The sequence below is a fragment of the Xiphophorus hellerii genome, chromosome 17, assembly GCF_003331165.1.
Source record: "Xiphophorus hellerii strain 12219 chromosome 17, Xiphophorus_hellerii-4.1, whole genome shotgun sequence".
In the NCBI taxonomy this organism is placed as follows: Eukaryota; Metazoa; Chordata; class Actinopteri; order Cyprinodontiformes; family Poeciliidae; genus Xiphophorus; species Xiphophorus hellerii.
Genome location: NC_045688.1, coordinates 13,646,221 through 13,669,679, shown reverse-complemented (window position 1 = coordinate 13,669,679; position 23,459 = coordinate 13,646,221). Strand labels below are relative to the sequence as shown.

Here is a 23,459-nt window from a genome sequence, read left to right as displayed (position 1 = left end):
GTCTTTTGCTTCTTATCCCCAAAGCTAATGTGGGAATTGAAATAAAGTTCTCACTTTTCTCAATATTTATGGTATACAAGATACGAAATCTAAATTTCAAACACATTTTCTGAATAGATGTTTTAAATTGTGGCTCCGATCACTCTGACAAATGGATGTTTTAGCGACGATAAATGGATTTTGCTTTTAAGTCACTTGGATCCACCCAAAGTGTGAGCTGGCTTTATTAATCACTGGTGGCGGTTCCTGATGTGACGGTTGCCCAGGGCGACATTAGATGGGGGCGGGACACCCGAGAACCAGAAAAAGAATACATGTATCTCATCTGTTTGTCCTTTCAACAAGGTTGCTGGTGAATACCGGGAGACTAGGTTGCCTGCTTTATGCTGAAAAAATACAAAATCTGATCATTACTGGCAGCATTTTAATTCTCGCCGTTTTTATATATATGTAAATATGGACCAGTGATTTTTGGCCTAACTTAATGATTGCAATGTCTAGTACACAAATGTCCACAATGACATCAAAACTGCCAGAAATGTCTGGAAGTCATATTTAAACACGGATTCTGAAGGAAAATATTGCTATAACCTCTTCCAACTAACAATTGCACGCTGTTTTATACTGGCCTCATAAAATTCTGTTTACACGTATTCATGATGTGACCAGCCAACATTTTTCAGATCATGCGGTGAGCGGCAGCAGTGGGAGTCCTCTCAGATCTCTCTGGTTGTCAGGGACTGATTTACCTTTGACCTTCTGTCAAGTCCCTTAAGCTGCTCACTCTGCACTGCAAAAAATAGCCTTTAAGTCTAACCACAGAGAGGATTCAACACGCTTTGAAACCCCACTGCTGTGGGAGCAATATAAATAATGGGATTTATTATCATTGTCAACTACTGAAGATGTTTGGGTTTTTTTTATCTGTTATGAATAATTAAATCAAATTTTAAGTGGCGAGTCAAAATGTAGGTTATATAGTGCGTTTTTGCATTAAAACTCTAACGCCTGCAGTTTATGCGGTGCAGGCTGTTGTTTTTTTGTTTTGTCTTTTTGCAGCGCTCATCCATGGATGCGTCACGTGACCCCTTAATCTGCCACCGTATTTCCGCGTTCATGCCGTTATCAATGACTCTTTATGGAGGTACACCAGCAGCGGCGTCGCTGCTGTTGTTGTTGTTATTATCATCGCCCTGCACGGTGGCGGCTGACTGTTGTCTGCTCTGAATCAATGAGACCTTAACTACCAGAGGAGCTTCCTCCATCTCCTCCTCATCCTCATCCCCCCAGCAACCACCGCTTCCTTTCGAGCCCTGTCGTCGAGCAGCAGCGCGGACGAGCTGGGGGGGAATCCGGGGAAAGGGAGCCGCGGCGCCGCGCACCGGCCGACGGACACAGCGGCGCGGCGCGGCGGCGGCAACAACAACATGCTCACCCGGGTCAAGACGGCCGTGGCCGGGTTCATGGGTGGGATTATGACCGGGGGGAGCTCCGGTGGGGGCGGGAATTCGTCTTCGGATTTGCCGCTGAGATTTCCCTACATGAGACCTGAGTTCCTGGGACTGTCCGCGGATGAAATCGAGTGCTCCGCGGACCACATAGCCCGGCCCATCCTCATCCTGAAGGAAACCAGGAGATTACCGTGGGCCACCGGATACGCTGAGTAAGTAATGCAGCTGACCTCAAAGCAGCTCCCGTGTTCTTTGTGCGAATCTTACTGAATATGTGAGCTGTGCGCTGGCTGTTGGAGGCCCCAGGGGAACGTAAAGCTGCAGGGGCTCAGGCTGCACCTGTTGTGACCCACATCCACGCAGCCTTTGGCTGGGTGCAGCGCATCCAAAGGACCACCGTCCTCCGAGCACATGCTGGGTTTTCACGTGCAGATTGGTGATGCTTTTTCTCCTGCAAATATCAGTTTGGGTCGGACGATATGGCTGGAAAAAACCGTACAATCGGGACATAACCCTTTCATATCGGCTGATATCAATAATGATTATTATTTTAAATGTCCGAAATACCGCCGCAATGGTGACGTGACCTTTTCTGTTTTATCCAGTTTTCACTCATCAACGTTGATTTTATTTTTAAGCAGTTATTAGGCACATGAAATTGCTGCTGCCTTACTCAACAGGTTGCTGCTAGGTAACCAAAGAGTGAGTGAGGGAGTTGGTGCCACCTAACCTTGCATAGAGGTTGGGGTCTAAAACCTTTCCTTTGCCTACATCCCCCAGAAATCTGTGCTGTTTTGGATTGGAGTTAAGTAAAATTATTGAATATTCTGGTAGTTAAGGTTTTAGGTTAAGTTAGGTTTGAAATCCTACAAAAAATACAAATTTAGGGAGCGGTCAAAAAAATTCTCTGTTTTGTCTTTTTTTTTTTCTTTTTCTTCGTCGGTCAAATTGGCTTTGGAAGCATTTTTGCAGCCTAATAAATCTTTCCGAATATGATGATGCTTGTAAGCAGAGACACTTAAACTGGTCAGGCTTAATGAGAAGATAAATGGAGCCACATTCAGTCAGAGCAATTCAGGAAGACAATCTATTATTAATCAGTTGCCCCACGGTCACTCTGGAGGAGCTGCAAACCTCCACAGGTGTGAGAATTTTTCGACACAATTTGACGTGCACATCACAAATGAATTCACATTTATTTAACATTTGTCACTTTTCTTCCAGTTCACCACCTTGTTCTCCAACGGTTTGCAGCTGCCTGCAGCAGGAAGCTATAAAAGTTTCCATTAAAAAAAAAATCCTAATTTTTGAAGGCATTGCTTCATAATTTTTGCCATTATACGTGATTTATCTATTAACTATGGCCATGTGGTTTAAAATAAAAAGAAAAACAGGCAGAAAATTATTGTAGTGAACACTAATTTCAAATTTGTCTTAAACACTATTCTTGAACACCTGGAGTCTTGGGAGACAAAACGCTGCCAACTCCTGACCTGCACTTACTTTTAACAAGCTTGGGGGGTTATTTCCAACTATCAAAAGGATGTTTTTGTAGCATAACGCAACAAAGTTTGCTAACCTTGAGAAATAACCTAAATTTCCCGATGCTAAAATACCACGCCTCTTTCCGTCTGTTCTTTAATTTATCGCGCGCTCATCTCGCAGTAATCCTCAGAAAAGAGACGGAGGGTCTCGAGCGGATTGTTGGAGGTAATGAGTTCAGCTCAGATCAGCGTTTATCTGTAATTAAAGCCCCCTTTCTTCTCATTACAGGAACCATTTTGCCTCTGGAGGCACATTGGACTTTAATATCCTTCCAGCTGATAATAAAATACAAAGAAGTTAAAAGTCAGCGTCTCATCTGAACTGAAGTTGTTCTCACGAGAAGCTGTTTTATAATGCTATCACACAGTGTACATTTGAGGGGATTGCTATATTACTCACTACCTGGCACAGTGGGACCCTGTTTTTTATTGAAGTGAATTCAATCAGTTTAAACAGCATAAATTAAGATTGTTTTGCTAATTAAGTTTATTTTAGATGTTGTATGGTCATTTTAAGTGGGTAAAAGTTTGTTTTTATTTTATTATTATTTCCCAGAAGCATATGTTAAAATATATTTTTTTCTAATCTGTTATTATTTATTTCTGCTACTTAAAGTTAAATATCCACATACTTTAGAAAAAACATACATACTTTGGCTAGATGTCCTAATTTCTTACGGACTGTATTTGTGGTTTTTGTATCTTACAGCCTACTGGTTTGCCTAAAATAACTTTTACATCGAATCTTATGCTTAAAAAAAGAAAAGCATGACAGGCCTTACAATAGCGCAGAAAATGAGATGCGTTTCACAATGGCAGGTTTGAGTAAAACTAAAAATTTGACTGGTTAGGGCAGTGAAGTCTTTCTTTCTGCAAATGTTGAAGTCAGGACAAAATGAGTTGTGGGAGCACTTCCAATGCAAACAGAGGCACCAGCTGCAGCCTCAGTGCAACACAGCTGAGACAATATACCATCGGCGTATATGGGAAGAGCCATTTTGCACTCAGCGTTTAGACGTGCAAAGTGTACACAGCAGATAATAGGGTAGAAATCAGAAAGCCTGGTCCATATTGTTTTGACAGCCAAGCTGAGTCATTGTGCTCAGTTTCTCATATCTGAAGGCTTTTATGCTCTGAGTGACACAACAAATTACTGCAATAATTAAAAAGGTTGACAAAACACCAAGAGAGATCTTATTGTAGCGCTAAATATTCCATCCATAAGTGCGATAGGCCACCAGTTTTATCAACAGAACGTACTTCAGTGCAGTAGCCACGCCCACTTTAAATTGTTGGCAACATTTTTGATACAGCCACACAAGAGACACAGTGACCATCTTCACCACCAAGTTACACGTCTTTTTAGTCTTTTTTTAGTCTTTGCACTCACATCAAACCTGAAACTCCTATAATCGTGTAAAAATAGACAATCTATGAATGAAAAACTGTTAAACATCAGAATTAAATTGATTAAGGGATGTTGGTTTCCAAGCCCTCTGCCTCCTGTTATCTCTATTTCTATCTGAAGCTAACAGATCTTTGGGGTTGAGGAGCAGAGATGGACGCCGCCGAGCAGAAAACAGCCCACAGTTTGAGTCTATTAATAGACCTGCCAATTTCACACAATCACACTTTGACAACAGCCTCCAGATACGTCTGTCAGACACACCGGCCTTACTTTTTTCTTTTTTTCCCCTTCTGTTTTCTTGAGTCTAATTAAACTGGCTATTTTGAACTGCTTTTCAACAAGTTTAATGACATTGAGAGGGTAGCTAAAACAAATTTATGCAGGGTGTATGATAGGAACGCTTTGCAATGCAACAATCAGAAGGACTGTGTTTTTTGTACCTTTCAACTAAATATATATTTTTTATGTCTTGGTGTATAGCCTTTTGACTTTTTTCTTACAATGTGTCCCCCAGTGTATTATAAGCCTGGTGGGCCACCAGGCTTAGCATTGCTTATTTAAGTTTTTTTTTTTTTTTTATGTTTGCATTTTTTTAAGATTTAATAGTTGGTGTTCCGATATTAATCTTCCAATAACACATAATTATCAAATGATATTTTCAAATTTCCTGTGAACTTTAAACATTTTTAACTCAAAAACACAAAAAGCCGCTGGATGAATGACTGCCCTAGCACCCAACCACCGGGCTTAGCAAGTTTTCTGGGGGAAACCTTGGTAATAGGATTTAGCAGTATATAATCACTCCGATTATTCCTAAAAATATATTTTTAAATTGTGGAAGTAAGAGATAACACATCAGGGCTGCTGCTCCACCATGCAATCCTAGAGTGAATAAGTGTACTTAGTGTAAAGTACGAAGTTTAACTGACTGTGGTAAGTTAACTGATAATAATATTTAGTGTCATGTAACACTATGCAGATGCTCTGTCTGTACCGATGAAGATTCGCTAATATCAACAAGCTAAGTGCCTGAAGTGCCTCCAACAGGAGCGCCCTCTAATCTATGTTCCGAATAATTAAGCTAATGAATATTTAACTACTTTGTTACAGTCAGGCACACAATGTGCTTCATTTCCTCCCATAAAACATATTATTAGATAAGCAAATCATATCTAGTTAAACAAAGTGCATCAAAGTTATACAAAGTATTTGGTTAAAAGCTGACCCAGAAAATCAGGAGGCTGGCCACAGTCACAGTGGCAAATTTTGCTGAATGATAAATTGTCCCAGAAATTATTGCGACATTGTTGTTTTAAGACCATTTTCAAGTAATATGTTAATAACAGCACAATAATCAAAGTTTGCCCTCTAACAGATCAATAAACACTACATTTTGTACAGAACATTTAACGCAGAGACTGGAAGATATTTTAAATAACTTAAAGAAAAATAAATGGCCCAACACAATAAACAGAAAGGAAACAAAAACCCAAACATAACTGAAACCATAAATGAAATTGATTAGGAAGTTTGTAAACAAAATTGCCCTTCAAAAAGTATCATCATCAGGATGGAAATTATTGACCTTTTAATTTATCATGCAATTAATTGGCTATTGCGACAGGCTTAGTCACAGCCGTGTAGTTCCAAATATTAGACATATTAATCTAAGCATGACACACAAATATTTACAGTGCAGGTGAAAATGCATGATGCTGCAGGCCACTTCAGCAGTAGCTATGAGGAAGAGCTTTCTAGTCAGAGCAATAACACAAACTAACAGTTTGATTTAGATTGTAAACAAAAAACTGGCAGAGGCAGCTGCTTCCGATAAATGTAGAGGTTGTAATTGCTGTGACCTTGCAGTGATCCACAAACAGCCACCTGGGATCTGTGGCGCAAACCTGGGTACTAAAATATGTTCTAAACTCCTTCTGAAAGAGCGGAGGGCGAGTCTCCAGTTAAATATCGCCTGAGAACCTCTACATTATTCTCCCCCTTTTCTTTTTTCAGGGTGATCAATGCTGGTAAGAGCGCGTTGAACGAGGACCAGGCCTGCTGCGAGGTGGTCGTGGCCAGAAGGAGACCGATGAGCTACTGTCCCCCGTCCACGCCCAGCAAGACCCCGACGGCCAAGAGACGCAACTCGCTCCCCAACGGCGAGGCCCTGGGCCTCCGCGTGGAACACATGATGGGCGAGGTAGGAACATGGTTGCAAACCAGAGAACAAGTAGTTCTCTTTCAAAAAAGACAGACAGATACCACTCTAATGTGCTTCCCTTGTTTGCTATTATAGGCACTTAACGTGACGCCACGTTATTGATATGTAGTGATGCATGAAATGCAGCTTTAATGTGACCTCAAACGAATCTGTAAGCAGAATGACTGAGTTAGCGAGTATATCAAAGGTGGTTATGATATTCCTTTGGTAAGGCAAAGAGGAAATTGTGCCTCACTGGGTAACAATCGGTTAATACATTAAAGTGAAAAAAATCACTATCACTTAAATTCTCGAAAGTGTCTTGAAGTTGCACTGATTTCATCTAAGTGACACTTTAATATTTTGATAGCTATATGATGCTGGATTGCTCTGCTCTAATCTGTGGGGTTCCACAAGACTCAGTTCTTGGCCCATTATTATTTTCTTTCAAGATTCCTCATCCTGCTCGAATTATTCAATCTTTTTGTGACATTCCTTATCACATCTACGCCGATGATATCCTGTTGTATCTGTTTGTGTCACTCGTATCTCCCCGGTCCTATACCAGCTCTGTGTATCTTAGAATTTGTTTCAAAGTTCTTGTATTCACCTACAAGGCTATGAACGGCCAGCCTACTCATTATCTGGGTCAGCTTTTAACCAAATACTTTGTATAACTTTGACTTGTGTTGCACAGCGCTTTGTGACATTGTCTGTGAAAAGTGCTTTATAAAAATTTGTACTTGCTTCCGGCAATAGATCACCTAAAATGCCACCTATCTTTCGCAACGCAAGACATTCAATCAACTCTTGATCCTGCTAACGATGTTTTGCTAAAATGCTAGGCTAACGTTGACGTGTTTACTCTCTGTTTTGATGTGACTTGTTGATAATCTAGTTCTTAACTCGTTCCAGTGCAGTTCTAATACCTACAGAAAAAGTTGGTTCTCATGCTTTTGTTTGAACATCATAAAATTGACAGAGTACTGTAAGTCTCTCACTCTCAGACATCTGCTGTAGGGTGTAAAAGTACGCAGAGCGAGTCAGATGACACGGAAATAGTTGCGGTTTTTTGAAAATCGAGCAAAGTGCAACAGTACAGTAAACTCTGATATTCTAAAAAATGTTTTGATCACATAAACGTGTCATCATATTTTAGTCATTACGCTTCAAAGTTTAGTTACGATTTAACCAGTCTAATAGGGGTAAAATGCAGGCGACTGAGTTCATTAACCTTCAGATATTCGGTTAACCGAACTGTGACGAATTAGCAGCGTTTCCTGAATCCCACTTTGTGTTTGTAATAGGAGCAACAGAGACGTAGGAGTCAAGGATTCATCCAAACAGAGATAAAACACAGACATCTACACCCTGCTTCCACCCTGATAATCACAGACAGAAAAAAAAAAAACGGGATTCTGTTCTGTGACCGCCCGATAACACTGAGCAGAAATGATGACGGCTCCTACATGGAGATTTGACCTCACCGGCTCCCTCACTGCTGGAAAGCAGGAGTCATGGCGGGTCTCCTTGCACAGCAACGCCAGCCAGCGTTAGTCATCGGTTACAACGTCCTCCAACGCTGCTAACGATGACGTTATAGGGAGATTAGCAGCCACAGCCCAGAGGAATTCTGCGTAACGTTGCCATTACACAAGCTCACATTTACTGGTATGATTTTGTCCCATTTACCTACAAAAAGTGTGTTGCAAACGTCACTTCACAATCACAGACTGCTTTATATTTCGCTGTGGTTTCAAATGGGGCTGAATTTTCAGGTGGAAGAGAAACGAAGCAATGTTTTCAACCTTTTTTTAAAATAAGTCAGAAAAATGTTATGATCGTTTATAAATCAGTGTTTAGGACAACCACCCTTTTCGTCACCCTTTTGCAAGAGTTTTGGTGGTATTCTCTATCAGTTTTGCACATGATCTTGCTGCATTTTCTCTGACAGCTCCGTCACCATGGGAAAGTCTACAGCTGCCTTGAAATGAAGGGTGTAATATTTCGATATAACGGTGCTTCAGGAACTATCCTGAGGCTCCCCAGAGTCTGATGTTAGTAAATCTAGGTGTAAAATACAGAAGCAGGCTGCCAGAACAAAAAAAAGCAACAGTGAAGGTTGACAAAGTTGTATTTAACCTATCATATAGTTCAAACCTAAGATCAATTATTACATTTCAATCTTAAATTTAAATCCAAAAGATTTTTAAAAGTCTCACATTGAACCTACTGAAACTTACCGAAACCTTGAAAATTGCTAAGGCTTAGTACAGCGGAGGAATGGGCGATACGGGCTTAAAGTTTTATCACAGTATTTTACAAAACTGTTGCTATAACGATAAACGTGACGATAAGAAGTCTTTATTACGTCTTTCTTAGGTAACTTTGTGAATGTGTGTCACAGCAATTACAGCCCCACAAACACAAATAATTCTCTTGAAAAACGTTCCTATTTGTAATGTATAAATAAGAGTGATTTGTATGAGTACATTTCACAGGATGCCTCTATTTTCAAATTTATTGGTATTTATTGATTGCTTTCATTGAACAAACAGCAGGGAAAATAGCAAAGCTATCCATAATAGGGGTCACTTCAGAGGAGTTTGAAACAAAATTAACTGGAATTTCTTGTGGCAACAATAACTCAAAATTTCTATGAAATGTAAACAATACAATACGATAAGTGCCCGACCTTTCATATTCTCAATTTCTCTACTACATATCATTATAGCAATGGTGAGTTATATTGTTAGGCTTCCATCACACAGAGTTTTACATGTCCACGTTTCATCTGCAGGAGAGCGAAGGGCTCGTGTTCCACTACTGGGCTTTGTTCGACGGTCACGCCGGCTCAGGCGCGGCGGTCGTCGCCTCCCGCCTGCTGCAGCACCACATCGCCTGCCAGCTTCAAGCCGTCATAGAGATCCTGCGCAACCTCCACTCGCCGCCCCCCACCGTGCTGGGCGAGGAGCCCGACAGCAGCCCCTACCTGCAGGGGAACCCCCCGGGGCCGCACCGCGCCCTGACGCGGGCTGCCTCGCTGCGGGGGGCCGCCGGCGCCCCGAGCTCGCCGAGCAGCACTCCGCCTCCGCCGCGCTTCTACATGGAGAAGAAGGTCCAACACGAGAGCCTGGTGATCGGAGCAATAGAGAACGCCTTCAAGGAGATGGTGCGTGACGGAGGACGAGGCTTTGGAGGCATTCAGGGAACTCAAATTATTAGAAATACAGACTTCAGGTTTTATCATGATATTATCGGCGATAAAAAGCGACGATACAGACTGTTTATTACTGCTGTGATTGCATGGAACAGCAACGATAGCCACACAAACACAAATCACGGTCTAAAAACTCTTTTCCATTTATAATTTTGTAACCAGGTTGCTATATATTGCAGACTTCTGCCCAGGTCCCTCTTGAAAATGAGATCCAGATCTCAATGGGGTTCACCTGGTTAAATAAAGGAAAAATAAAATCAAATAAATAATACTCTTCTTTAGTACACCAGTCACATCAACAGTTGTGATTTGTATCTCTAAAATGCACTGTGGCTGCATTTAATCATATTTTCAAGTTTACTGATATTTATCAAAACAAACAGTTTAGAAAAATAGTAAAAAAAATTATAATCTCTGACAATACAGAGAGTTTTAGGGGTTTTCAGCATCAGTAATTGGACTTTATTGTGACAACACTAAATCAAAACCTTCTAAAAAATCTATTTAGATGATCAGCGACATGATAAACACACTTCTTTGTCATAGCTTTTTTATTTTTTAAATCAATCTCTGAGCCCTGAACTACGGTGACCTCTCCCTGTTTTCTTTGTCATAGAAAACAGTCAGTGTGTTGACTTTCTCGTGTATCTCCTCTCTTCTTGAGAATGGCCCCTGTAGCTTTTGACATTTCACTATCTGTTTTGTTTTGTGCTATCAAGCGGGAAAATTCACATAAACGTCCCCGGGTTTTGGGAAGAGTTAGCCTCGCTGGAAAATTGCGACCCCAATCTTTATTTGTGACGGTATTCAAAATTATGAGTAAGAAGCAAACCCCAAACATGAGATGTCTCATGTTTCCGTTACTTGTACTGCATCACTCACTTCTCCTTCCATGGAAAAGGGGTTTTTCAGATGTTTCAAATATTTATTTTGTCATTAAAACAACTACTAGCGAGTTCCTTTTTTTAAGACGTTGAGGGATTTTTTTTTAAGGCGTTGGGGTGCATTTCTGCTGTGTGTCCACTAGATGGCAGTGGTAGGCTTTGCAAGCTCAGGCTCAGAAAATAAAATCGACGTGAAGCTTCTTTTAAGTTAAACCCCCGTTTTTGCTATTCTTACAGTGAAAAGAAGCTCTTATATTTAAAATGGAAACCTTTATAAAATATAACATCTGAATTATTTATGTTGCTGTTGAAGAAAATAACCACTCACATAAATTTGACAATGTTATACAGAGGAGAATGTTTTTCTGTCCTACAGTCACACATGTCAGTTTAGCTAATTTGGTTACATTTAGGGGTTTTTTTAGCAACAAACTCATCTGTTGGATCTATTGTGAAGCGAAAGATGATTCTGGGAACTTTGTGGCAGAAAACTCTTTTGAAATTCCAGGACATTTTGAATCAAATATAAGGTTTATTCTGCCAAAAATAGAAACGTGTTCCCCACCTGCTGTCTACATGAGCTTGGGTGGACGTTGGAGACTTTCTGATTGTCTTCTTACGCTGTGTGTCATCAAACCGTCTGCTGGTTTCCTTTTTCTCAGGACGCCCAGCTCGAGAGGGAGAAGCAAGTGTACAGCATCAGCGGCGGATGCACGGCGCTCACCGTGGTTTACCTGCTGGGGAAGTTGTACGTCGGGAACGCAGGCGACAGCAGGTACGTTTCAGACTCGACTGTGAAGTCAAAGCCTCTTTCATGACTGAGAAGCTTCTGTCGTTTCTCATCGCAAAACTTCCACGCCGCGTCCTGCAGGGCCATCATCATTAGAGGCAACGAGATCGTCTCCATGTCGACGGAGTTCACGCCAGAGTCAGAACGCCAGCGACTGCAGTTCCTGGTTGGACAGTTATGGTTTTTTATACTTGATTCTTCTTTTCAAAACACATGGAATATTTTGTTATACGTGGTAAATTCAGTGTATCTACAACCCTTTAGTGTTTCCACACATTGTCACATTACAAACACAAACTTTTAATGTATTTTATGGGGGAAGTAGTGCATTATTTGTAAAGACTTTAAGGAAAAAGTCTTGTATGTTTTCTCCTGAAATTTCCAGATGTTTAGCCCGGATTTTATTTTGGGGCATCAGAATAAATGTATATTAATCCATACTACACTTTTAAGGTTCTTATTATGTATAAAAAATTCCAAAGCATGATCCTGCCACCACCACATTTCACAGTGGAGTTGGTGAGACCGTCGTTTACTCTTTTAGCACAAGCTTGCAGTGTTAAGTTAATTCAAATGTAACTTGAGCAGAAATAACATTTTCGGCATATTATGCATACCGTATTTTTCGGACTATAAGGCGCACCGGATTATAAGACGCATAAAGCAAAACAAAATGTGGTAGTCGGATAGGTCAGACTTTACTCAAATCATTAACAATAACTGTCAATATTACACAAAAAAGTACACTCACTTTTTCAATCGTTCATCTTCTACAAATCCATCAAATTCCTCGTCTTCGGTGTCGGAATTTAACAGTTGGGCGATAGCGGCATTAGGCAAGCCCGGATCCCTCTCGTCATCATCCGATTCAGTCTCGTTGCTGTTCATTGACGATTGAAGCACCGTACGTATCAGGAAAAGTGGTTCCCCACCCCAAAACAAGTCTGTCTAGGCAACATAGAAAACTGACTCCACAAGGTTTCTGACCAGCAGCGATTATGCTTCGACAATCAAGAGGAGTGGATTTGTCGCTTACCAAAGTCGTAATAAAACATACAGTGCACTGTTCATACATAAGGCGCACCGGAATATAAGGCGCATTGCCGATTTCTTTGCAAATATAGGGATTTTATGTGCGCCTTATAGTCCGAAAAATACGGTACATTAATTTTGTTTATAATTGTTTTGTGAGCATATCTTTTATGTCTTATGCAACATTCACATTTCCCACTTTGGGAATGAAGGTTCATGTGTTTTGTTTTTTTTTCTAGATTTTATCTAGGGGCATCGGGGGAAATGAAGGTTAAGAAATGCACACCATGCACTTCAGAAACTTTCAGGAATTTCCTTTGCACTTCTTTTTGTTAGTCTGTCATATAAAGTACTTTGCGGTCGACAAAATGTGGAAAAAGTTTAAACGAGAAAATCTGAGTTGTTTGAAAGTGCGGCTGAAGTTTCTCTGCCTGACTCGATGCGTCGTCGTTGTCCGCCCTGCAGGGCTACATGCAGCCGCAGCTGTTGGGGAACGAGTTCACGCATTTGGAGTTCCCCCGCAGGGTTCAGAGGAAGGAGGTGGGCAAGCGGATGCTCTACAGGGACTTCACCATGAACGGATGGTGAGTTTCCTCCGTCGCAGAGCGCTTCCACAAGGCTCTGCAGAGTGCTGCCATTTTCAAGCTAGCTCCTCCCCGTAATGAGGAGTAAACTCTGAGCATTGCAAGTGTTGCATGTTTGGGCTAAGATTTGCATCACCCCCATAGAACAAGCTGGAGTTCTTTCAGGTCTGGTTGTGACTTTTTTTTTTTTTTCTCTCTTATGCCGTTCCATACGGTCCACGCAGCAGAAGCCAACAGACAGATGACGCGTTTTAAACAAGATGTGTCGTTGTCGAGAGCGGGATTGTGCTCAGGGATTATTTTAAAGACTAGGAAGACAATTCAGAGTGTGACGAGAGGCTGAACGAGAAGGGGTGGGAGGACTGCTGACGCTGGTGTTTCACACTTTCCTGCTTAAAGGCACAAAAAAAGAGAGACGGACAGAATCTGCTGCTTTGAGCGTGGGGAGGTCATGAAAAGTTCACCGCTTGCGTCGAAGAAAGATTAATGGCCAGACAGAAGCACAGTCTGACAGAGAGAGGGAACTCTGGGTGGATGTGAAGCCGTTTGAAGTTATTAATGTTTTCCTCTGACTTTCGGTGCCAAATCTAATCTCGTCGGTTGAAGCACATCAGCAAGCAGCTACGAGGTTTTTGAAGCCGACATCAAAGTATTAAATCTGTTTTTTCCAGATTTGCTCTTTGAATTTGTGCTTTGAACGCTTCATACTCTCCCAGCCTCTTGTTCTCAGTATTGTCTTTTTCTGCAAACAAAGGTGTTTTTTTTTTTTAAAGGGAAACTGAATTAAGTGTTATTTGTATTTATTTGACCAAATTCCTCTGACCTTTGTTGTAGTTGTTGACAATCTGACCAAAAAAAGCAAGCCCTAATATAACAATCTATTCATTTTTTTGTATAAAATGAGGATGGGAAATATCATTAGCAGCATATTTGCACTAACGAAAATAAAAGTTGTTGTGAAGCATATTTAATAATTGCGAAATATTTGTTTTTTGAGGCTATAACTGTATGCAGGAATTAATTTATGGTCAAAAAAACTGGAATAATATATATATATATTGTAATTTTGTTGCTGTCAGGAAAAAATTGTAGTAAAACTTTTTATACATACCTTTCTCTAGGAGACCTATAGTTTATATTCTTTTTCAAGTACCTCATCTAAACATAGAAGTCTAAATAAACGTCTAAAGTGATGTATTAAGTGAGCTAATCGTTCTTTGTTTAGGCTAAATTGGACAAGATTGACAGATTTTAAAGTCACATTTTCAACACATTTTGGTTCATTTTCAATTCAAAAAGGTGTTGGAAATGAACATATTTTTTTTTTTAAAAGAGGACTGACCAACTTGGCGTGTAAAAAAAGGTGTGATGTGGTCAGACAGCTACGGGTTAGCTTTGGGCTAGCATGAAAAGCTTCAAATGCTACTTTTTCCTTTAAATTTTCAGCTAGCATTTATACATGCATAAAATATTTTTGTTCTGTTTTTGGTCTTTACCCATCTGATCAATAAATTTCCCTTTTGTTGTAAAATAGTCACTAGTTTTAAATGTTTGTGTTGCTAATTTTTGGTTAGCTCCTATTTAAAAGACTAGTCATAGCAGAAATGCTATATTGTAAATATTATTCCTTGACGCTATTAGCTCTTTTTTATTAGCTTGAAAACAAAAAAAAAAGCTGTTTCTATTTTTTGTTGAATACTTTAAGTTCACCATAAACTTTAAGTTTATTAAATGACTCTGTCATCTGTTTAAAGTACTGCTGTTCCTGACATGTTGCTAATATTGGTGAAGCTGACCTCATTTGTTTGATGCTAATTTTTAGTCAATCATCTTATTTCATTTTTATAATAAGTTAGCTATGTCTCTCCATCATTGTAGCATAACTTGTCATAACTTAGCTATGCCAACTTACATTAATTTATAACCAACATATCAATTAGTCTCAAATGTTTATCAGAATTCTACTTGTCTGAAAACGCATTGATTTCAGACAACACAAGTCATCCTTTTTATCTTTGCCTTTAGATTAATTCAAATTTGAACCGTATTGTATTTGTTGACCTTCCATTAATGAAGGATGGCAGGTTATGCTTCACTTAAAAGTCTTTTTTATTATCTTCAAGGGCCTACAAGACTGTTGAGGATGAAGATCTCAAGTTTCCTCTTATTTACGGCGAAGGCAAAAAGGTAACTGGTCAGAACTGGTTCTTTAGCCTTTATGCTTTTATGACCAACATGCACAAAGTAGTAATAATTGTTAGGTGGAGGCAAAATTCTCTACCGAGTTCCTCCTTTTTTAATAAATAGAAATCTGGAAAGTGTGGCATGCATACCACTCACTCACTGTCTCTGCTTTTAAACACCGGCCAAGTAGCATTGCACCCGGATATGTCAGCTTTTCCAATTGCGTTTTTTCTTGAATATTTTAGATGCAGATCTGTAAAAAAAAAGACTATTTTTGCACATTTATGCATTTCAGTAACTCCATCACATTACATAGATTAATTAGACAAAGAGGGACGGTTTAACAACTTTACTTCTCTTAGTCACAATGATTTTCTGCCAACACCTAATGAAAACAAATCATTTAACATTAGTATATTACATCAGACCAATTAAAAATATATTTTTAAAAACTCGGGCTGTTTAATAGCTGCTAAAAGTCTGTCATTGTCAAAACATTTAGTCTGACAAACTCATCAGGAGATGTATTCTAATTTACTGCACATTTACTATAGTAATTTCCACACATTTTATCACTCTTAAATAATTTTAACCAGGTATGAATCAACAAGCATAGTAGGGTTCAGGTTAAGAAAATATTATCTAGTTTGATTTGAAATTTAGAGAAATTGGGGTAATTATGTAAACAGGCATCAGATGATCCAAACTTGATCATACAAGATTTTTTTTTCTCTCAGATAGAGTTGATTCATATTCAAAAATTGTACAATTTTCCATCTTGGAAAGTTCTGTCCACTTAATTCATGAACCTAAGGCTGCATTTCAGAACTTTTGACGCAGGAAGAGGTTTTAACGGCGAGTTTTAGACGGCGCAGTCGGCAGCCAGACATGAACTCAGTCACCTCTCCAGTGCAAACATTGCATGAACCAGTTTGCCTCAGTTCCAATAAAAGCTGCTATTTTCAAAAGAAGATGTCAGCACATCATAGAGGAGTCGATCCAGGGCTTCAGAAGCAGATATTAGACTTGCACATATTTTATTTTTCATATTTAAATGCCCGGAGCTTTCACATTTCACATGATTGGCATAAATCTGGGCGCCTAAAGTCAATCATTCACGTGTTTTGTTTATCAGGCGCGGGTCCTGGCAACCATCGGAGTGACCCGGGGGCTCGGTGACCACGACCTCAAAGTTCACGACTCCAACATTTACATCAAGCCGTTCCTGTCCTGTATTCCTGAGGTCAGAGCAAACACCTCTCCGTTATTTAACTCCAAAAGAGAAAAAGGAGGAAAAGAAGATTTCTGAGAAGCTGAATCTGCTTCCAGAGATCCGATTTTCCATCCCTCCTCGCTGGTCCATACTGCTCTGCTCCAGTTGCTCGTGCAGAGTTGTGTATTTATTTTATGTCTCGCCGTACAGGAGGCACGACGTCCTCCTCTATATGCACCGCACTCATCACGCTGCTTCTCTGCCGCCGGAGAACTTGAACTCACCTGTCTGAACCGTCTGGCGCTGGATTCAAAGCGCTTTCATCTCCCGAAGTAGTTCATCTTATTGAGTTTTCTTTTTCCCTCTCTTGAGCTCTGCGCTTGATCTTTAATTCATTATCACCAGGGTTCACGGCGGGTTCACGTCAAACCTCCTGCCTCCTCCTCCGCTCGCTAACGCGGCTCTCAGCGGAGCCTCCTGTGTGTTGTTTGTGTCGGGATGCTACGATAACGCCGTTCAATTCCTTAAGTCATGGAAACATCCAGAACAAAGCGGCGTGTGGAGGACCGGGCACTTTGGAAACACGCAGGGAGTTAGTTTGTATGAGAAACAAGATAAAAGCAAACAACAAAAAACATTTTGGTGATACAATTTGCTAGTTTTTGGCACGAGTTTAGAACATCTCACTTTTATCTTCCACTGATTGATCTGTCTTTTCTTTTTCTCCAGTCCATCCTCCCTCCCTTGGATTATTTCTTCCTTCTCTTTTTTGTATCCTTCCTTATGTAATTCCTTCTTCCCGTCTGTGTTTCCTTCATATCTTTCTCATTATCTTTTTGCACCCTTTAATTTTTTAATCATTTTCATTTTTGGTGTCTTTATTTCCCCGCCTCTCCTTCCACAGTTAATTTATTGTTTCCTTCTTTGTTTCCTTCTGTCCTTTGTGTCTTTTTTTTAATCTTCCTTCTCCCCTTAATTCCTCATTTAATTTCTTGTGTCCTTCTGTCCATCCGTTCTTGCATTTTTCCTCTGGGTATGGGGTTTATGTAAAGTTTGCTCTCTACACAAATTCCTTTAAGTTATATATTAACTTTTTCACGAAAAGGACTCTGTAACAAATGCGTGGGAGCCCTGTTTTTATATCTTTGGGGGAACAGTAGGCCATTAATTACAAATGTAAAATTCTTGGACAACTCGTTTGATTTAAAACGTGGCTTTCAAGTTACAATCTCACAAAAACAACATCGCTTTAACTCGATTTATTTGACGGGAACCGTCGGGGATGCAGACGGTGGCAGAAGTGAGTGAGTCTTCCAGCGTCTAAATTACTTCGATAAAAATCTAAAATCATTCGAAGACATGGACTCACCAAAGGCGTGCGGTGTTCCACAGGTGAAGGTGTACAACCTGACGCAGCACGAACACGGGACCGACGACGTCATGGTGATGGGAACCGACGGCCTCTGGGACGTCCTGACCAACGAGGAGGTAGCCGAAGCCGTCAGCACTTTCCTGTCCAACTGCGACCCCGACGACCTGCACAGGTGAGGATTCCCGCTTTCCCCCGCGTGGTTTCGGCTTTTACCTTTTCCTCTCTGCCCACTTCTCCGACGCGGAAATGAGTCCGAACGGTAATTCTGCCCGTAGGTACACGATGGCGGCGCAAGACCTGGTGATGCGAGCGCGGGGCGTGCTGAGAGACAGAGGCTGGAGGATCACCAACGAGCGGCTGGGCTCCGGAGACGACATCTCCGTCTTCATCATCCCCTTGATGTACGGCAACCGGCAGCCCTGACCCGGTCCCCGCAGGGCGGCCCGTAAACATGAACGAACCGGATCGATAAGTCCCGAACACTGAAAACTCCTTCTGATTACCTATTTTATTTATTTCCCTTTTTAAAAAAAAAAAAAAAAGGAGAAAAAAAATGAAGGAGAAAAAAAAAAACCATAAACAGACTCTGCCGGTGCTTCGTTTCTCTGAATCGGTTTAAAATTGAAGAAACTGATGTTTGAAGGTTTTAAAAGGCGGCGATGCACACGACTACACCCGGACTTTGTGAAATAAGGGAATAGGGGAAGAAAAACTTCTTTCTTGTCCTACTTTTCTCGCCCTTCCTTTCTCTCCCGTCCTGTTTGGCCGATCTTATCTCAAGAATCATGCCACCGTCGTCTGAACTTGGACCCAGCTGACAGGTCGGCTGCTTTTCTTTTTCTCTCCGTTTTGCCACAATGTGGCATTTGAAGGCTCAGTTGCTGATGAACGGCGTCCTCGGACAAACGGCGCGACCGTTGAAGGCAACCTGGTTGAAGATAAAACCTCCTGAACCAACATTTGGAACATTATGTGCTAAAGTTGGTTCTACAGTTTACACTGCTGGGCTCACATAAAGTTTGGTTAGTATTTAATTTGTCTACGGTTTTATCTTTTCACTGTGTTGCGCACTATGTGACATGAGTTAATGTTCTTTAACAATGCACTTTTTAAAAAAAAAATCATATTTCTTATTTGCTTTTCATCGCTTTGTTAAAGTATCCCAAGCACTTTAAGCTTTTTCCCATTTTCTCATGTTGCAACAACAAACTTCTCTGCATTTGGATGGGCTTTTATTTAACAGACCAACACAAACTTGTTGTTTGTTACAATGATGCTGCCACCACCGTGTTTTACCATGGGAATGGTGTGTTCAGGGTGAGGGGGAAAAAAAAGAAGTGAAATTTAGCTATGGTTTCTGTACTAGATTTGAGTCTGGACTTGGATTGAGCCTTTCAATAGGAAACATTTCCATGTCCCCTGTGGATTAAAGCATCCCCACAGCATCATGCTGCCACTACTATGTTTCGCCATGGCATGCATTTGTACTCTTCCATCCTTTCACTATTTGTAAGCTTCCATCTTCAGCTCCTTTTTAGTACAAAATTAACCAAAACAGTGTATGAATACTTTTGATCCAAAATCAGAGTTGCAAAAAACTTTTTTTTTTTTTTTAACCTGAACTGTTACTCCTCATTTTTTGTATTTTTCCTTCCCAAGCGTCGGATTTTCTTGTTACCTTTCAAAGTGATTTAGAACTGTAGCTTTCCACGCTTCCTGAAAGTCTTTCAAAGAATTTTAGATTTTTTGTTTGTCGGCTGTTCAGTCATTATCGGTCCGATGCCTGATCTATTTATACGTACCACGTTTCTGGTTCTGTCCGATTAAGCCGGTGAACATTGAGCTTTTTAACATGCTAGAATGATTCAGAGTTCACTTGTATAGGAAAAGCTCAAAAGAAATCCCATGAATCACTGGTTAAAAACATCCAAATTAAAACTTTAGGCAAGTTTTAATTTTATGACTACAAAAACTACAAAGAGTGAAGTTTTTGTACGTTTCAAAATCCGTCATACAAATGCACTTTTTTGTTCCGTGCCAATCTAAGCCATCCAAAAGTCGTCGCATCAAATTTCCATCGGTATATAAATCCCTACAAAGACTCCATGTTGGACTGAATGACTTGCGCACCAGTGTAGTTGCATTCAAGAGCCAAGATATGAAAAGCGAGGAGGCAAATATTCCCTGCAGCAGGGAGAATGTAATAAATAACTAAACCTAAAATATAATAATTCTTAAAATACGTAAAAGCTTTTCCCCCCCTGTTTTGCTCTGTTTTATGTTTTCAGAAGCTTTAGGTCGACACTAACTGCCTCGGCTGAAAGTATCTCGATGTGTGGATGTAGTTTTAGTATATGCAGTAATTTATTTTAGGCCTGGGATGAGCGACGGTGCAATGGTTTAATTTTGCTGTTTCTTTTTTATGGGCTTTTTATTTATATAATGTATCTCGTAATTTCTGTTGTGAATGTCCGAACAAGTTGTTTATAAGACCGTTGGATTTCCTAGCTTTGGAAGCATCCAGAAATTTCTTGCAAAAGCTACAGGATGACATAAAAAAAAATTGCTTATGGATTTGTACAATCCTAATATAGACCATTTTTGCATGCTTGTGTCAGTTTGAGTTTATTTACTGGGCTTTAAAAGGAGAACTGAGTCTAAAGAGTGTAGCCGAAGATAAGAGAAGCATCCATTAGCAAAAAAAAAAATGCTAATTGCTAAGTTTTAAAATGAGCTTATTTAAAAAAAAATTGAGAAAAATGTTTTTTAAACAGTTAAATAAACTTCAAATGAATAACCATTCTAAGAAAAAAATTAAAATTGGTGAATAAATCTGAATGTTAGAGAGCATCTGCAGAGAATAAAACATATGAAAGCAATAAGGCTATAAAGCTAATAGCATTAGCAGCTAAAAGTTAAGGAGTTAAAAAAGGCCTTTTTGATGGCCGTCAAATCGTTGACGGTTACCCTGGTGAAGCTAAAGTATCGATATGCGCTAAATAAGTACTATTGTTTCTCATCGTCAATAAACAGAAATTTTGACTAAAATCTCAACAAGCAGACGTTTCTCTTGATGTAGCTTAGATCAGCTATTTTAACTTAGTTTTGCCCTGAGATCGGGGAAGGATGCGACCTTGAAATAAACTTTTTTGTCCTGTTCCTCATCTGTTAAAAAGTGTAATGATACAAGGTGTAATATTGCCTCTAAATATTGTAGCAGAATAACACTGTTTAGTTTCTTATTTAGATAAAAAATGTATAACCCTTTGAGCGAGAAAGGGTAAATAAACAACAAATAATACTTAGCTTATTTGAAATGCACTAAAATGTTAGATTTTAGATCCAAAGTGTATTTTCAAAATTGAATTATCTCCAAAAATGTATTGTAAAACCTACAACTATAAAGAAAGTTTCAGCAAGCTGCTGCTTAGCTCAGTGTAGCTTAGCTTAGCTCATTTTAGCTAATTAACCATAGTTTGGGCCTAAGATTAAGATGAGGCTAAGCCAAACTCTTTATAGTCTTTGAAATGAACAGAACTTTAAACTCAGAAGTGTATTTTCAAAGTTGTATTGTGTCTGAACAATAAACTGAAAACTTTATCACCATAAAACAATCAGACACTTAGCTTAAAATGTCGTAGCATAGCTCATTTTAGCTCATTTAACTTCGTTCAGACTTAAGATTCAGGTAAATCAAAATTAAACTATTTATTGATGTCTGAAATACACTAAAGGTTTATTTCATTTCTTATGAATGCACTTACTACCAACAGTTCATACTCCTTCTGCTGTCAGATATTTGTTGCACTGAAGTTAACCATCGTGGACATTTTTTCCCCAACATAACTGAAACCATCTGCATTACATCAGAGCAGCAGCTGTTTTTTCTTATTTTCTGCAGATGATGTGGTGCTGTGCTCCTCTTGTACCTTCCGTTGAAGAAAATCTCATTGCTAATTAATGACGTGTTTGTATTACATCCCGAGTCATCCGAACGTGATTGAGACCCTTTCTTAGAAGAATGTGAAGTACGATTTATCTGTGTCGTCACCCAACTTTTGCACATCGGCTCAGGTTCGGCTATGATTTACCTACGTTTGGTTTTCTGAATGCAGTCGTTTACGACTAGCTGTACATAAAGTCTTTAATCCAGTACCATTTACCTGATTGTTGTCGTTTTTGCTGTACTATGCTGTTCTGTTTTTTTCCTACGTGACACTACCAGGTTAGGAAACTTGTGAAGCTGAGGGGGGATTTTTTTTTTGTAGCAAAGATCAACTTTGAGGCCTAGTTGGGGGTTGTTGTTAGCTAACTATCATGCTACCCTTACTTCAATGTGAATGTGAGATGTGATTTTATAAAGGAACACGACCTCATCGAGTGATAAACTACTATTTGGATGTCTCCTCGCACAAGCTTGACGTCGGAAGGAGACAAGCAATGTTTACCTTCAGTGTTTCTTACCCAGGAATCAAAAAAAAAAAAAGACAATAAAGATCCATGTCAAAAAATACAATTTGTCTCATTCAGATAATTGAATACTAGAAGCTACCAATCAGAAAGAGTTGCTAAAATCGGTCCTGCTTTCAGCTGCAGGCAGTCTCAGAAAGAACAAGCACAAAGGAGGTGCAGTACATTACTGATGCTGTTTATGCTATAGATTTATCTGCTGCTAGCTAGTGTTTAGAGGTGCTAGCTTGAGGGAAAATATTCAAAATGTTTGACCCAAGCTTTACAGTTTGAAGGTAATTTCAGGAAAGGTATGTAAACATCTGAATTTGAAAGGGGGAAACTAATCTCTGTGCCAGTAATCTGGCATTTAGCTTCTCCAGTGCACGGGGAAGATCCACTTAAAATGTCATCTCCCCGTTTAAGGGATTGGAAAGATGGCGGAGCGGCGTTGTTGGTTCAGTTCCAGCTTCCTCCTCCTCTGAAAGTACAATTCGGTAAACGTGACTCCAGCGTAAAGCACGTCGAGTTAATATCACAAGAAATTACGTTCATTTACAATTCAGGCCTCTGCAGAAGAACACTCTGAACTACCATGTAGAGCTTTTAAAGACTAAAGTTTAAAAGTGATTCTCTTAACTTCAATTACAAGAGGAATGTGTGCGTTTGACCACAAACTTCTCTACTGCAGTTGACTTTATCCATGCAAAACTAGTTATTTTAGGTCTGTCTTAAGTCATCGAGCAGGTGTCAAATAAAGAGCGGGGTAAAGATAAAAGTACTCTTTGAAAACTTGTTCATAAATTGTGTTACTCAAAACTTTGTTTATTAATTTCAGACAGTTCAAATATGCTTTTCCAGAAGGTGCCTAACACTGCTAAGCTGGATATCACTTTATACTGTTATAAAGGCAAGTAGCTGACCAAACACATGCATGATTACATTGAACAAATTCATAACAGCAGGTTGGAAAACGCTGAAAAAACAGAAAAGGAAAGATAATCAAACAAACAAAAAACACTATTGACATTTTTTTATATATATATCCATCACAGGTAAAGTGTAAAAACGCTTTTGGTATATTTCTTATTCTTATCTCTCCACACCAACTTGTTGGTTCCCCACTAT

General features: G+C 39.7%; 1 protein-coding gene across 2 annotated transcripts; it reads left to right on the top strand.

Annotated features, from left to right (window-relative positions):
- The first annotated feature begins 1,087 nt into the window (after nt 1–1,087).
- Nucleotides 1,088–22,395, top strand: LOC116736768 (protein phosphatase 1H-like). 2 transcript variants are annotated; one of them, XM_032589512.1, is made up of 10 exons: nt 1,094–1,663; nt 6,417–6,603; nt 9,404–9,775; nt 11,370–11,482; nt 11,579–11,663; nt 12,995–13,113; nt 15,237–15,300; nt 16,433–16,540; nt 17,903–18,054; nt 18,158–22,395. In XM_032589512.1, exons 1-10 carry the CDS (start codon nt 1,428–1,430, stop codon nt 18,303–18,305), a joined length of 1,584 nt encoding a protein of 527 aa, XP_032445403.1. In that variant the 5' UTR covers nt 1,094–1,427; the 3' UTR covers nt 18,306–22,395. The 2 variants fall into 2 exon arrangements, with proteins under 2 accessions (XP_032445404.1, XP_032445403.1); XM_032589513.1 differs by lacking the exons at nt 17,903–18,054; nt 18,158–22,395 and adding an exon at nt 16,721–17,141 and having other exon boundaries at nt 1,088–1,663.
- The last annotated feature ends 1,064 nt before the right edge of the window (nt 22,396–23,459 follow it).

What these genes read in the sequence shown, in the direction of transcription:
- LOC116736768 (XM_032589512.1), top strand. Translation starts at nt 1,428, where the DNA reads ATGCTCACCCGGGTCAAGACGGCCGTGGCCGGGTTCATGGGTGGGATT. An exon ending in TGGGCCACCGGATACGCTGA is followed by an intron (nt 1,664 to 6,416) that starts GTAAGTAATGCA and finishes TTCTTTTTTCAG; the next exon opens with GGTGATCAATGCTGGTAAGA. An exon ending in AGAACGCCTTCAAGGAGATG is followed by an intron (nt 9,776 to 11,369) that starts GTGCGTGACGGA and finishes CCTTTTTCTCAG; the next exon opens with GACGCCCAGCTCGAGAGGGA.